The sequence below is a fragment of the Pinus tabuliformis genome, chromosome 9, assembly GCF_031772625.1.
Source record: "Pinus tabuliformis cultivar Carrire ecotype Pingquan chromosome 9, CPIR1, whole genome shotgun sequence".
In the NCBI taxonomy this organism is placed as follows: Eukaryota; Viridiplantae; Streptophyta; class Pinopsida; order Pinales; family Pinaceae; genus Pinus; species Pinus tabuliformis.
This window is the reverse complement of record NC_142307.1, coordinates 1,610,056,818-1,610,072,309: the sequence shown is the minus strand read 5'-3', so window position 1 is coordinate 1,610,072,309 and position 15,492 is coordinate 1,610,056,818. Positions and strand designations below refer to the sequence as shown.

The following is a 15,492-nucleotide window of genomic DNA, read 5'->3' as shown; positions in this document are numbered from 1 at the left end:
GAAATATCACGTTTTTCTGTTGTGGTGATTACGTCTTTGTTTTCCTCTCCTTCGATTTATGCTGTTGCAGCATCCCTCCTTCGCCGTCGCATTTGCTGGGGAACGCATCTGCGTTTATCTCCTCCAAGCCCGCAAGCCCTTCTCGTCTTCTTTCACACATAATACGTCTCACCGTTGAGCCGTTTCTCTGATTTTGTATTCCCGTCAGTGTCTGAGTAGTCGTAGGTTAGCGTAGGTTTTGTTTAGGTTTTGATTTATTTAATAAATTTCTTGTATTGAATAGTTTCGTGCACAGAGTTTACGTTAGTTCCTTTTAGGATTTAAACATTTAAGATTTTAATTTTTTTTTTAGATAGTTGCATACTTTTTCCATAAAAAAAAAAAAAAAAGGAGGATTTTAGGCTTAGGTTACATTTTTGTTTTAGATTGAATAGATTTTAAGTTTAGATTAATTTTTTTTAAATTTCTTTTTTAAAAAAAAAAAAAAAAAAATATTTTAGATTTTAGATTTTAGATTTTTCTTTTGGTATAGAAATTTTCTTTTTAAAAAAAAAAAAAAATAAAAAATTTTGAAAAAGCATAATTTTTTTTTCTTTGTTGTGGAGAAATACTTTTACCACCTTCAGTTGCTTATCACTGCATATCTTTCACGCTGAGATCTAAACACAAAATAGATATCTGGTTTCACTTTTGTTCAAAGCAATTTATTTCTCTTAGTTTGCTGGATATCGTTATTTGAAGAGCGTTGTGGTTTCATTAGATATTTAAAGCATGGCTCTCTTTATCTGATGATTGCTGTCCGTGGTTCATTTTCTTATATCATCTAGCTAGTAATCATTTAGATCTTTTAAGGCACTGGTCTGCTCAATTCATCGAATCATTTCAGTGCTTATTTCAATCGTGCATCTCGTCTCCCAGCCCAACTGTTTGGCAGTTGGCCTTCATCTTTTCCCAGGGACTACCCCCCTTAGCCGTAGGAGATAGGCTTAAATGGAGGGATCGGGGATCAGAGTGACAGCGCCCGGTCCGAGCGTTGTTGTGCCAATCCGCGCGACAACACATGTAATCATCTATCCGCTTGTGTGTGATCAGTCCCTCAGTGCACTCTCTGACCCCAACAGTCGCTTGGCTCCATCACCCACTTCCACAGCTTCCTAAATATGGCTTTGATACACATTATAATAAAAGGGAATGGATTCATTCTTTAAGTAGATGATACAATGTCTCATTCCATAGTAGGAGAAAAGGAGTGCATTGCGTAACTCCCAAACACCAAATCCTTAACTACTATAATAATACCTTAAATCCCTCATTATTACATCATCACTTTATCAATGGGACATTTATTATCCGTGTAAGTCGTAAATATGTCTAACTTTTAAGTGGACCATTATCTGTAACATCAACATCTCAAACCTCAAAACCTTTTTCACTGCCTTCTTGATCTTGGATTTTAGGATTGGATACTGTTGGCATAGCTTAGCTAGCATAACCATTCATTCCTCTTGGGTTCACATTTTGTATACCAAATTTAGAGAGCATATAAGAGAAAATTTTCTTTTCTCTTATGTTATAGTCGAATTGCTTGAAGCACTCCCTTGTCTTTAATATAGATGTATAACTTCTACTATCCTGTATAACCATTAGTGGTTGTAAGTAGATAATAATAAATTTTAATTCCATTTCTTTTATTTGAAAGCTTCAAATTCTGCTTGATTATGCCATAGAAAATGCAATCTGAATCAAAGTCTTTAAAGAGAGGTTTGTCATTACCTGATAAATCATAAACGATAAATGTGTTCCAAGTTGTTATATGTTGTATAGACTCTTATCGTTTATCATTGGAGCTCATTATGGAAGTGACCTTTTTTAACTTATACTTTTTCAGGTTTGTTTCTTCTCCTAACAATATGTAACTCTTTGTTACTGCTGGGTGATTTTTTCTTTTGTTTTCTGAATCAAGGTTGATAGTAAGCTCTTAATTAAATGATTGATTTGATGTTTGCAATTTAGTATTTTTGTTTTTTGTACTAGTTGATGGTTTTCCTTTTTAATTGGACAGAAGTGTTTAAAATATTTTTCTGCAGGCATGTATTATGTAGAGTATTCGTTGCAAAAGCCTGGGGAAAGTAAGATCCATCTTCTCTCCGCGATTGGAATGGCAATGGATGGTTGGTACAACAGACTTTACACTGTAACTGGGCAGGTAAATTGAGTCTGTTTTACTCTAAGCCAGGTCTTATGCTTGTTTACAGTTTTCCCAAGTCTGAATTTGCATTGCTCCCTCCTCGTACTCATGTAAATTGCAGACTTTTAAGTTTTCGGCCTCAGAAGCTGATGTAGAAGGTTGTTCAATGCTGCTTAAAATAATTTCTTATGAAAGGGGTTCTTGTAATATATCTACATGAAATTTTGTTGTCTTCAGTCTTGTTTGGAGCTACCTCTTGTCAGTTGTTTAGGTGCATCTGTTTCAACCTGAAAATTTCCACTGGTTAAATTTCTCTTAGGGTAAATAGACTTTTATGAAAGAAAGATATCATTACTGAATCAACCTTTACTTGATCAACATGATTAGTACATCTCTGTACTGCAATACTATGGCTACCTACACTGAGAAATTCTTTCAACTTATATATTGTGCAATGCCACATCCATGTGTGCCAGTTTTTGTAACATCTCAGATGGATGATTGACTCTAGAGTCCAAGTTCTTGCCTTCTTTAAAATTCATACAACTATCGAGGATTGTTCAAGATGAGAGGACATGAGGTTCCCCTGAAGCAAAGTTTTGGAATGGCTTTGCGCCTCTTATATGCATATAAAATGTATTCCATGAACTGAAACAACTTTATTACGGGCATTATATCCATATGAACAAAATATTGGAGGGGGCGAAGACCTTGAATGTCTTCAGAATCCTAATACCAGTCAACTAATGATGTGAACAGTTGATTAATTTTATACTTGATGCTGAGTCTATTCTTTTGTTGTTCTTTTACTGATCTATTAACTTCCATTCCCCCTCATAACTGCCAAACCCCTATTATTTGAAGCTAATGAAAATAGCCTCCATCATGCTGCTTTTTTGTCTTTGTTGTTCATTTTATCTCATTTTGGCTACCAGATGTCTACAGCACAAGGCACTACGAATAATAATCATGCTGAGGAAGCTAAAAATAATACGGAAGTTATAATGGTTGTGGAGTTCAATTCCCTATCCCCCATGGACATCCTGGATTGGATGTTTCATCTGAAACCATCCTGATTAGATTGGAGAAATTAGAGTCTGAAAATAGCCTACTCCATTCTCAGTCCACTACCTCATAGGCAGAATTGTGGAGGTTGAGTTTGAAAATCACAACCTTAATAAGCCGGTAACAAATTTGAAAATTCAGGCACATCGAAAAGACATCCACTTTGATGGGTCTCATCTTCTTCAACTGCAAACCCTGACCTTCTGCCTTGGCTCCTCCCATGGCTTCGGCCTTTGGAGGGGGCTCTCCCCCTCTCTCCCCAGGCATCCTGGCTTTTTGCAATCTGGCGACCTCTATCAGCAGATCCACTAAGCCTTCTTCAAAATTTGTAAAAAAGTTCGTTGAAATTCCCAATGTCCCTATGCCCCTGACTTCCTCTCACAATTTTTCCCTTCGGTTTGCTGATAGGGGTCTGATGGGAATGTTTACTGCTTTTGATCCTTCCCCTGAATCTCTCGCTGTTTGGGTTGAGAATGGAAGTCCCTTTTCAAGGGACAACTCTCCTTTACCCTTTGCAGCAAAGGTTTTTTTCGCTTTCTTATTTGAAGAAAAGGAAGATACAAACCTCATCTTCCGAAGTGGTCCATACTTCATGGGCTCCTGCAGAAGGTACCTCAACAGATGGATGTTGGATTTTAACCTGGAGCATGATATCCCTCTATAGTCCCTGTTTGGGTGCACCTCTCTCACCTCCCTCTCCACTGTTGGACAGACAAAACAGTTCTCAATATCAACAACACCTTGGGGAAATTCATTGATTGAGCAGATCATAAGGACAGATTAAAAGCTTACGCTTGTATCTGTGGGGAAGTGAACTTCAAAAAGGGCCTTCTAGAATACGTTCAACTCACTCCGGACAGCTGGTCATGTATGTTTTATCTTTGTAGACAGTTCTAGGCTGGGGAACTGTGCCAAAGCATCTAAGGGTTTTAATTGAATTGGATACCCAATGTATTAAACCATTAACACTTGTAAAATCTAAATATTTCTGGGAAGTTTCAAAGGGTTGATTTTCAATCATAACAGTGTAAATCTTTAATTGATTGTGAAAGTAAAAAATGAGAAGATATTTAATAATCAAACATTCATATTGAATAATTAATTAATTAAATACAGTTGATGCGTGCAGAAGAATTCTACAACCAAACAATACATGTTCAAAAGATGACAAAAGGAAACAATGAAAAGATGTAGAGGAACTAACTTAAACAAACTGTTTAGTTAATTAATCTCTATAATGATTATAACTTTGCAGTGGGCTGTCAGGGAGATTGATATTCAATCTAGCCTTGCCCTAACTCCTATGTTACCTTGAACATATGCACATATAGTTTATGAAAAACATAAATGAATAAACAATAAAAGCTCACATGAACACAAAAACTGTTAAGAATGAAGCCAAAATCTTTTGATTATCTTCAAAAATATTTTAGAGTAGTACAATAGTGTCACTGAATCATCACAAGTGCTCAACCCTCCTTCCTTCAAATTACAAAATACTTATAGAGTGTAACTCCAAAAATATCTAGATCTAATAAAATTTATTACAAAATACAATATTATCCAAAACTGATTTGGATATTACAAAAATAGAACACAAAAATAAGTTTTCTGAGCTGATTTCAGTAATTAGTACACAATTCGAGGGTGTTGTTTAATGACTGCCGCTTCAAACTAACTTCTCTGTTTTATGCTCCTATTATCTTGCTTTCTGCCCCTGTTTTCTCTGCAACTGGTTGCTGAAATTCTGCATTCTGTTTTACTCAATGAGTTCGAGTAATCTATCCCATCTTTTGTCATCTAGAATAGAAAATTTTGTTACTTTTCTATATGCTTTAGTCGCCTCTGTATACTTCTCAAAGGTTGGCTTAGCATTGAACAGATGTTGAATTTCATGTTGGATAAAAGATCATATTCTAGGCCTTCAAAGAATGCTTTACCACTGATTATCCCTTTGACTTTAGCAAACTTTGTTCTATTTGCTGCTATCTCATGCAATCTGTGTTGGTAATTTTCTAGTGGAATCAATTGGCCACTAGAATCTCTTAGAGCTGGAAGTCCTTTCTGGCGTAAAACATTAAACTTTCTATGAGTTTTTTTAACCTGTACTTCTAAGTTTTGACATTTATTTTCTAATTGTAACATTAAGTTCCTTTTTGTCAAAACTCTTCTTACTTCTAGGACTGTATTAGTCTTGTCTTCAATTCCAAATTCCTCCAATTCTTCTTTTGTTTTAGAATTCAACACTTTGATTATTCTGGTTGCTTCTCCTAGCTTGTGATCTAAGTCTTCTTTGATTTCTGTAATGGTTGCCTTTGACTTCATCACGAGTTCCTCCTATTCAAAAATGATTTCAATAGATGTCCGAAGTTCAGTTATGATGGAATTTATATCAATCCATATTTTTTCTTTTGCTTCAGATAATGTCTGTGCAATCAATGATTCATTTTCATAACTTTCAAGTTGCTTGGTTAATCTAAAGTTTTTCTGTATTTCAGCAAGATATGCATTATCAACGCTTATTTTTTTATTTTTTATTTTATCTTGGGTCTTCTCCAACTGAGCTCTGAGCTTCTCAATCTCCATATCTTTTAATGACAGATCTCCCATAGCTTTTGATAATTGCTCTGCTGGATTCTGACTAGTAAACTTTGTTTCTGCTGTTGACACTGCTACTGTAGATGTCCTTGCTTCAGTATTGATTTGAAGTTCTCTTTCCTTGATTAATTTTTCCATCTCTGCCTCCATTTTCTGAATCTACACATTTTGTTCCACAATCATTCGAAGCATGTTTTCCTTTTCCTTCTCTAGCTGACCTACTTCTTGTGCTTGGGGATGTTCAGTTGTTGGTAATTTCAGCTGTTTCTTTAGTGCCTGAATGTTTGCATTTCTGTTTTTAATTATTTCTTCAGCTGCCTTTACTTCTTTAGGATTCAATTCTAACTTTAAAACTGTTAAACACATACATGGCAGAAACAAAGTCTGAATGATAAGCATGAGAGTACATCTATTATTGGCATGATATGCATTTATAGTACATGGTGTGATCCTTGGATTCATATTCCAAGTGGTCTCTTGGACTCCCTTTGGTTGTTTAGCTTGCACACCAACCCTTAGAGGATTAGGTGTCCAACAAAAACCATATCTTCTAGTCCCTTAATTTTGGTATCCTTAGCTAGAGAAGACATCTTTTCTAGCTTCAACTGAGAGTGAATATTGTTCAGAGATGCTTGTAGCTTGGATGCTGCCATGGCAGAACTTGTCAAGGATGTGTAGATCATTTCTCCTGCTTGCTTGTGAAGATCAATTTGATCTATAAGATGTATTTGTTTAGTATCAAATGAAAATACAAAGGTTTTGTAATCTTTAACACTCTTAGGCACAGGGACCTTTGGTTCCAAAAATGCTAATTGGAACTGTCCTCTTTCACTATCTAAGGCAGAAAGTAACCTAATCCGAGTTGTGGAAGATTGTTTCCAGAACTCTGCATATGTCGAAGTTTTTAGTGCCTCGTTTTTCTTCTTCATCTCTAAGAATTTTGCAAAAATACTCTGCTGTCTTGAAGAAGGAGAAGAAGGAGAATCTATGGTGGTTTCTTCAATTTGCTGTAATGAAAATGCAGATTCTCCTGAAAGTATGACTGTGGTAGGTTCTTCAGAAGTTTGAACTTCTGAGGACTCTTCTTCAACATTTATTGTCTTTCTTCTCTTAAACACTTTGAATGTTGCCTTCTGAAACTTTGATCCTGCTGGGGATAAAATTTCTCTTGGTCTTTTCAATTCTTTTTCTGTCATCCTTGGAGTTTCCAATGTTGTTTGACTGGAAACTAGCTCTTCAACTTCTTGCAGTGTGTTCTCTTCCCATTCTTCTTTGTTAGCATACTGTTCAATCTTAGGTTTTGCAATGTGCACATATGGTGCAAACTTTTTCCCAACTCTCATTGATGATATTAGTCCTAATGGATCATATGACCAACTGAAACTCAATCTAAACTTCATATGACTTAACAAATCATTGACTTCTTTTTCTGTAGCTTTAGTGTTGACTATGAATGGGCCAACTTGTGCCTTTATTTAAAATTAGCTTTTTGCTTCTTGGAAACAAAATGAACATCATCCATGTTCATCATCTGTCTGATATATTCTAGTGCAAAAATCCTCATGGGGAGGAACATTGGTAGTTTGTAAAGTGGAAGCTCGCAACCATAGATTCTAATCTCTGTAAGATTCTGGTATAAATACTAGTCTCCAACTTTAGACTGCTCATTCAAATGTAAAATCCTTTTGATCTCTGTAGAAACTCTGGGAACTACATCACTACTTAACAAATAGATTGCCATATATAAAAATTGATTGACAAAGTCACTAAAAGAGAATTCTTCGGAAATTTTCCTCACTAATGAGGTTCAATGAATCATTGGCTGTAGTTTTCCTTCAGCGTCCAATTTCTATTGAGGAAATTTGAACCTTTCTGACTGATGATATAAAAATAAATAAACCAAAATTGGCTGGTGCTTGAATGACCTTTCAACACTGAACTTTAGGAATTGTTCACGAATTGCATTTGACAGAAACTGACTGTAATTGAACATAATTGAAGGTTTTTTACGAGAAGAAAACACTGATAAGAACTCCAAAATAACTTCATCTACCCGCTGATCATTGGGATATCGTAACAGATAAGAAACTAATTTAATAACATGCCTAGACATCTTAGGGATCATTGCAAAGGGATAAGGTGGATTTGTCCTGGGTTATTCAAAATTTTCTGGTAGAAAAGACTAAAAAATATGCGCTCTTTCTGAAAAAGAAAGTTTCTGGTAAATCTGCATAAGGGCATGTTGTAGCGACTACAACCACCCTCCAAAATTTTACCTTGGCTTCGTTTTGGAGCCTCCCTACGAACCTTTCACAGCAAGATGTCTTGCTTCGTCAAGTACAGAAGCTTCAGTGATTTTCTTGTAGAATGACAGCTTGTCCATTAGAGCTTGTTGCATTCCCCTCAAAGGTTGTTCCTCTGGACTTGTTCCAGCTGCAGGCTGAACAACTCCCTCAAGAAATTGTGCAATTCTAGGGGGCAACCAACCTTACCTCCAGAAATTGCGCAATTCTGTCTGGCAGCCTACTGGGCTCCAAAATTGTGCAATTTTCCCAGTCAGGCTTCATCCAGAAAATTGCGCAATTCCTCCCAGCAGGGTTGCTCAACCCAGGAATTGTGCAATCCTGGGCAGCAGTCAACTGCTCTACCCAGAAATTGCGCAAATCTCCGGGGCAGCCAACCCAACTCCCATCCAGAAATCTGAATTTCTCCCAGCAATTGAGCAGCCTCTTGCATGTGCAGTTGAGTTGACCGGTCCCTCCAGGACCGAGCAAAACTGATTTTCATGCACACGCTGCTTCTCCCAAGGCAGCATGCAAAGGCATCCCTTGATTCAGGGATTTACTTTTAGCAGCTGGAGGTTGTGTGCAAGGATCATCTCGGAAACATCCCACTAAGTGTTGCTCTTCCTAGATTTGTGGCATGCACGTCACATCTTCGATTTTATCAAAACTCATGAACTGAACGCTGTAGAGCTCATTCCTAACATCAACCTTGTAGCTCTGACATCCCACATCACATCTAGGAGCCATCGACACATTCAACTCAGTTGTTTTGGGGAAAGCCCGCTTTCAATGTCTTGTGTTGCATTTCTGGCACTTTTTGTGTTTCGCTTTGTATGAATGCTGTCTGCTTGATTTCAGTGAGCACTTGCTATCGTTTTGATACATACTAGCTTGTACTAGCACCGTTTCAGTTTTCATTAACATCTCACTGTTGTCGCATGCATGAAATTGTTTTTCACGAACGGTTGCCGATTCGATGGCTTGCCTCACCCACATGCATGTTGTTCCGTTTTCTAAATCTGTCATTCATTGTTTGCATGCACGATCATTCACTTATGCTTACACTCAGTATCGCCATGCATTCGCATTCACATTCGCTTTCAGTTACTCGCCGGTGAGTCTGGGCAGCCTTGGCCCAAACTCTGCCTCACTAAGACAACATTGCGCAATCCTGAGAGGGAAGGCTCTATCTTCCTCTTAGGAAATGTACATTTCTGCCCAGTGACTGTCCTCCAGTATTGCATTGCGCAATTCTGAGGGACAGTGACTACTGGCCCAGAAAATTGCACAATGCAGTCACTGAGCCTGCAACCATTGCCAGCTGAGATTGCACATTGCACAATTCTAGTAGTCAGCAACCAGACTGGACTGTGCATTGCGCAGTTCCAGCAGTCAGTCAACCTCCCAGCAGCCTAGACTGTGCCTTGCGCAGTCTTGGCAGTCAGTCTCCCAACTTCCCGACGAAAATTGCACAACCTTCATGATCAGTCACAGAGGTATGTTGCAAGTCGGTTCTCAAGTTCATTTTGGTTTTCCACTGACAGATTGCTTGCCATGAGTGTTGCCATGTCTCCAGGTATCGCAGGTGTTCATCTGCCTCTTAGCAGTATAGGTACAATGGTTTCCAAGAGAGCAGAGTCGAAAACACCGTTCAAAGCACGCTGGGAGACGCAGTTGATCAAGTGGCTATGGACTTGCCTACCCACGAAGACATCAAGTTGTTCGTAGACAAAGACATCAAGATATGACGGCATCAACATCACAACGAGCAGCATCATGAACAACAGTTGAAGGCAACATACTGAATGCAACGAATGCAAGGGGAAGGTTGTTGTTAACACAGAGGCAGAACAAAATTGCAAGCTCAAGCATATCCATTGGTGATGAAAGCAACATTGGAGACTCAGGCTATGAGGTGATGGCGCAACATGAAGATCGCGCGAAGATAGAGAATGGAACAAAGAAGGAGTTGCATGTGTTGAAGCAACAACTCAAGGAAGAACATGAGTTGCATAGACGAGAGAATGAGTTGTAGCAGGAACAAGAACAACAGGGGGTGCAACATGCACTCACATATGAAACTGCGTCTGTACAAGTTATAGATCCATCCTAGCAGCTGGCACGAAGCAGACAAGGTGAGCAGTGTTGTTGATCGTGTTGTCGCACAGATTGTCATGACAACGCTCAGATCGGGGGCTGTCACACTGATCCCCGATCTCTCCATTTAAGCCTGTCTCCCGTGGCTATGGGGGGTAGACCCTATGGGATAAATGAATGACCAACTGGGGACCAATTGGGTTGGGAGACACGAGGGAAAACAAGCACTTATTTGATTTTATTAAGTTAATAGACCAGTGCCTTATGGAATTAATGATTAAATGATTATTTACTAAATGTTGCAGAAATATAAACCATGTAGAGCAATCATTTATCATCAAATAACCCGAGCGATGCAAGATATTCAGTAAATTCACAATGCTTTAACGGTGATCCAACAATTAAACTTAAAGAAGAATTAAATGCTTTAAATGATCATAAAATTTAAATGTTGATTAGTTACCACTCTCACATAGCTAACTTTAACTAAACATTTAAGTGCATTTAGCTATAGAGAAATGGAACATAAACACTGCAAAAATCGCCAAAAATGAAATTTTTAATTTTTTATTAAGCTTTTTCAAAATTTATATTTTTTTTGTTTGTTTGTTTGTTTAATAACTAAAAATGCAATAAAACTAAATTAAATCTAATATCTAATCTAAAATTTTAAAAGGAACCTTTTGATTTTTTATATATATATTTTTTATAAATGAAACAAAAAATGAACAAAGAAAAATATCTAACTCTAAAAAAAACTAAGTCCTAAATTAAATAAAACTTAAAAAATTCAAAAGTTAAACTGAAAAAAAGAACAAATCAGAAATCTTTTTATTTTTTCAAACATTTATGATTTTTATTTTTTTATTTTTTTTAGTTTTTATGATTTTTTGATTCATTAAAAAAAAAAAGAAAAAAAGCCAGAACTAAACGTAACTATACAAAACTCTAAAACAAAACTAATGATTAAAACTTTTATAATTTTTTGGGACTTTCTATAATTTTTTTTTTTTATACCAATCTAAAACTAAAATTTAAAATCTAAATAAAAAAAACCTAAAATCTAATCTAAACCTTAACTATACGAAATCTAAACTAAATAAAACGCAAAAAATATAACAAAAAATGAAAATCGATTTTTATGGTTTATTAATTTATTATTATTATTATTTTTTTATGAAATTGTAAAGTTCTGAAATTAAAATCAAAATAAAATAAAATGAAAATCTAGCTAAAAAATTAAAAGTCTAATCTGAACAAAGAAAGTACGCTAAATTAAAATCTCAGATACGTTCTAATCTATACTAACTTTTACCCCCGCATAAAAAATGGTGATCGTATTGTGTGTGTGTACAGGAGGAACGCAGATCTTCGACAACAACAAAATGGAGCTCTGGCATTCGAAGGTGAGTAGCACGTGAAAGAGAAATGCACGCAGGGAGCTGTGGCAATGTTTTGTGGCAAAAGTATGGAGCAACCAGCATGCAGGCAGAGAGAGACGGTTACAAATTTCTGGCAGCGTGGATTTGCTGAGGGTTATGCAGGCGGAAAGGAGATGGCAGCTTAGAGATGGGGCTGCGGGTGAACTGAGGGTTTCAGTTTTTTGATTTTATTTTTATGTTTTTTGCAGGCTGGACGTGGAGGAGGCTGCTGCGGTGAGAGGAGAAGAGACAACGATGAAGCTGCGTGAAGGAGGAGGAACGAGCAGCAGATGGAGCCACGGGAGCAGAGGACGCAGGGGATGAGTAGATAATGGGTTTCGTATGCAGGGAATGAGGAGGCAGCGTAGAGAAATGAAAACAACGTGCAGCTGCGTGAGGGTGAGGGTTTGGGCAGTGAAAACCCTCTTAAAAATTTCGAAATTTCTCCGAAAATTTGAGACTCCAAGTAGCAGCAGAAAAAGGGACCAAAAAACCCTCCAAATTCTCTAGATTAAATTGTCTCAGATTTATTTATGAAATCCTTGCAGACTTTTCTCCAGATAAAAAATTTAAAACCCTGGATTGCAAAAAAGATGCACCTGCAAAGGCTATTTTCTGGGGCCAGATCTGGCTTCACACACAAAAAATTTCTTCTCAGACCTGCAACCTGCAAATGGAAAACAAAAACCCAGAAAATATATGCAAGGATTAAAAATAAAACCCAGTATTTACAGATCTAAAGCTCTTTAGCAGCCAGATTTGTCAATAATCCACAGTTATATTTTTCAAAATTTCAGATTTACTATGAGGTGCTTCAGAAAACCCTTTATGCATTCATAAAAAAAATTCAGATGATAAGCCCGGGATTAAAACTGGCTGGGCTCTTTCAGAAAACACAATCCGGGAGTTGGCTGGTTCAGCCGAGAACTTCCCCGAACGCCCGGTAATCTAAAAAAAAAGATTTCTTGCACAGCTTAAAATCAACCATTAACATAGAGGGAAAAACGATAGTGAAATCCAGATCAAATGGAGATACCTGCCATTATATTTCAGAATGTAAACTATCATTCAAACCCTAGAGATCAGACAAGATACCTGTGCCTGAATCAATCTTCATCAAGCTAAAATCAATAGCTGAAAATAAAATTATGCAGAAAAATAAAACATCTTACAGCATTTCTAGAAGAGTAACACCAGCAAGATTTCAACCCCAAAGTCTTTCTTTATTGCACAAAAATGACTACAAGAGAGCTTTCTTTAGCACTAGACTCTCAGATCTAATCTGATCTCAAATGACCCCTATCACCCTATTTAAAAGAAAAATTCCCAACGGCTAGTTCGAGCAATCCATGTCAAACTAATCTTGATTGTCGATGAGGATCAAGGATTCTTTTAATTTCATTCGTCGAATTTTTAAATGCATTTTAATATATTAAAAAATTAAAATTCTGCATTTATTTACTAAAAAATTTGACTTTTTATTATTTTATTATTATTTTTTTAAATTTTTATTTAAATATTATTTATTTATTATTATTATTATTTTTTAATTTTTATTAATTTTTTAATTAATTATTTATATCTTTTATTTTTTTATTGTTTTTTATTTTTTCAATTTTTTATTTTTATTTTTAAATGGGTCCTCGAACTTAGCCATTGGAAAAATCACCTAGGACCTAGGACTTAGGACCTATGAGGGGATTAGAACATTTCCTAACCCTCAAGACATTTTACATGATGATTTTTTTACAATTTTACATCTTAAGGGGGAAAACCCTTTTGAATAGACTCTCATTGACCACTCAGTTCTGCTACCAAATATAATCTAGCAGATCAATGCACTAGGATTCCCCTAAGATTCTAATGACAAAATTCATTCCGGCTTTGGGGTCAGGTTGAAGGAAAACTCTGCTGATCATGGATCGGTGAGACAAAAAACCTTCCGGAATGTAGATTATCACTAGAAAATTAGGTCCACCTAGGCAATTTACATAAAAGACTCAGATCTGCTAAGATTATTTACAATTTACACATGCAGACTGGGTTTACAACATAACATGATCAGGTCGACGATGACTGTCGAATGGCACGGACACGTCGATCAAGCGCTATCCCTTTTGCGAAGAAAAGGGGGTGTATTGCTATGGGTAGTTGACATGTAGCGGTCAACATCTGGCTCCACTTGGGAACATGTTGCTGCACTGTAGGAATGTGAGAATCTAGAATCTGCATCCATGCAACACACAACAAAATATAACTAGCGTCCGTCCAAAAAATCATCATATAATATTAAGTACAAAGATATAAGCTCTTCATTTATTAACTATCTAGAAAAGTAAGTCTAATCCTAAAACAGAAATGAAAACGCTGAAAAAACAAGGAGTAAGGTTAGAAATACAGAGGATGCCCCATGGCATCAGATGTGTTCAATATAATGTATACTGAGCATTTGCCTGCTTTCAGGCAAATCTTTCGGCTGCTTATCGGATGTGCCATGTCCAATTCTGCATATGGTAGGACTTTTTCCTATCCGAAAATCAAGCTGCTCGCGGCCGTCTGATGCATCAAATCTTCTTCTCATTTTCTTTCTCTTGTGCTTTTTCTTAGTGGCAGGCTGTATCACTGATGACATGGAACTTTCTGCTTCAAAGCTCTCAGATGAAGTATGTAAGATATGAGTGACATGTCTTTCTTCATTCTGCATCTGCCTTGTCAACGATGATGGATCAATCTCACAGGGGCCACGAGTTATAACTTGATCTTCAATGGCTGGTGGATTAACCATGTGAGCATCAACCTGATTATTAATTTCCCTTTTATCCAGGTCACCTTCAATTATCCACTTTTCAATGGAACAAAGGACCTCATAGTATGATGGAGCTTGTTGTAACAGATAAGGCGACTCCTGATCTATTGACGTTCCCTGGTTTCTTTCATCCTCTGACCATTGTTGAAATTTCTGAACCTGTATTTTAATGGCATGTATCTGACTAGAGTGTTCAACCTTTATAGCACTGATTTCCCTGGCATGGTCTTCTTCCATGGTCAATAACTTTTTCTGAAGACATATCTGATTAGCTTCCATATCTTTTATTACTTTATCGTCTTTTTCCTTTATGGTCATCAAGCAATGCTGCATAGAGTTTATCTCTTCCTTATGATTTGCTTGCATGGTAGCTAACTGATTATTATGATCGAATGTCATGATAGTCATTTCTTCATCCATAGTTAATAACTTGTTTTGCATAGAATTAATTTTCCTATCATGATTAGCTTTCATGGTCGTCATATTTTCCTCTAAGCTTGATAACTTGCTTTGCATAAAACTAATTTCTATGTCATGATTAGTCTTCATGGCCTCAATTTCCTTAGCATGTTGATTTTGCATGATCTCCATCTCCCTATTACGTTTTTCCAGGTGGGTGCATAAAGTTCTCACATCATTGGTGTAATTAGTTTGATTTATCTCCATATTTTTTACCAGCAGCATTACTTCTTGTATAATTTGCTTTTGATTTTCCTTTCCATTTTCATTTGTCCCTGCTTTTCCACTATCATGGATTTGATTTTCAATGGTAAAGGTGGATGGCACATTTTGATATGAAGAATTGTCTTGGAATCTTTCACTGACAGCTGAACCTTTCACAAGATTACTTTCATTCTGTTGCACAATTTTAGGGGCACAAGGCGAGTTATCTGGGAGGGCTATTGGCTATTGGCAATAACTTGAAAGCCTTGTGCATTGATGGAAAACATCTTTCGAGATGGGTGGTCCACCGGGCGAATGAAAGCCCTCCAACTCTAACTCTTACTAGAAATAGAAAACTCTACCTAGAAC

The 15,492-nt window shown here is 36.7% G+C and overlaps 1 protein-coding gene across 2 annotated transcripts in view; it reads left to right on the top strand.

Moving 5' to 3' along the window:
* The window catches only part of LOC149154944 (psbP domain-containing protein 3, chloroplastic-like), a 290,689-nt gene that overhangs the window by 197,382 nt on the left and 77,815 nt on the right, over window positions 1-15,492 (top strand). For both annotated transcript variants that reach the window (XM_089441533.1, XM_089441534.1), the window contains exon 8: window positions 2,088-2,206. In XM_089441533.1, the coding sequence (XP_089297659.1) occupies window positions 2,088-2,206 (119 nt within the window). The remainder of the gene's footprint in view (window positions 1-2,087; window positions 2,207-15,492) is intronic.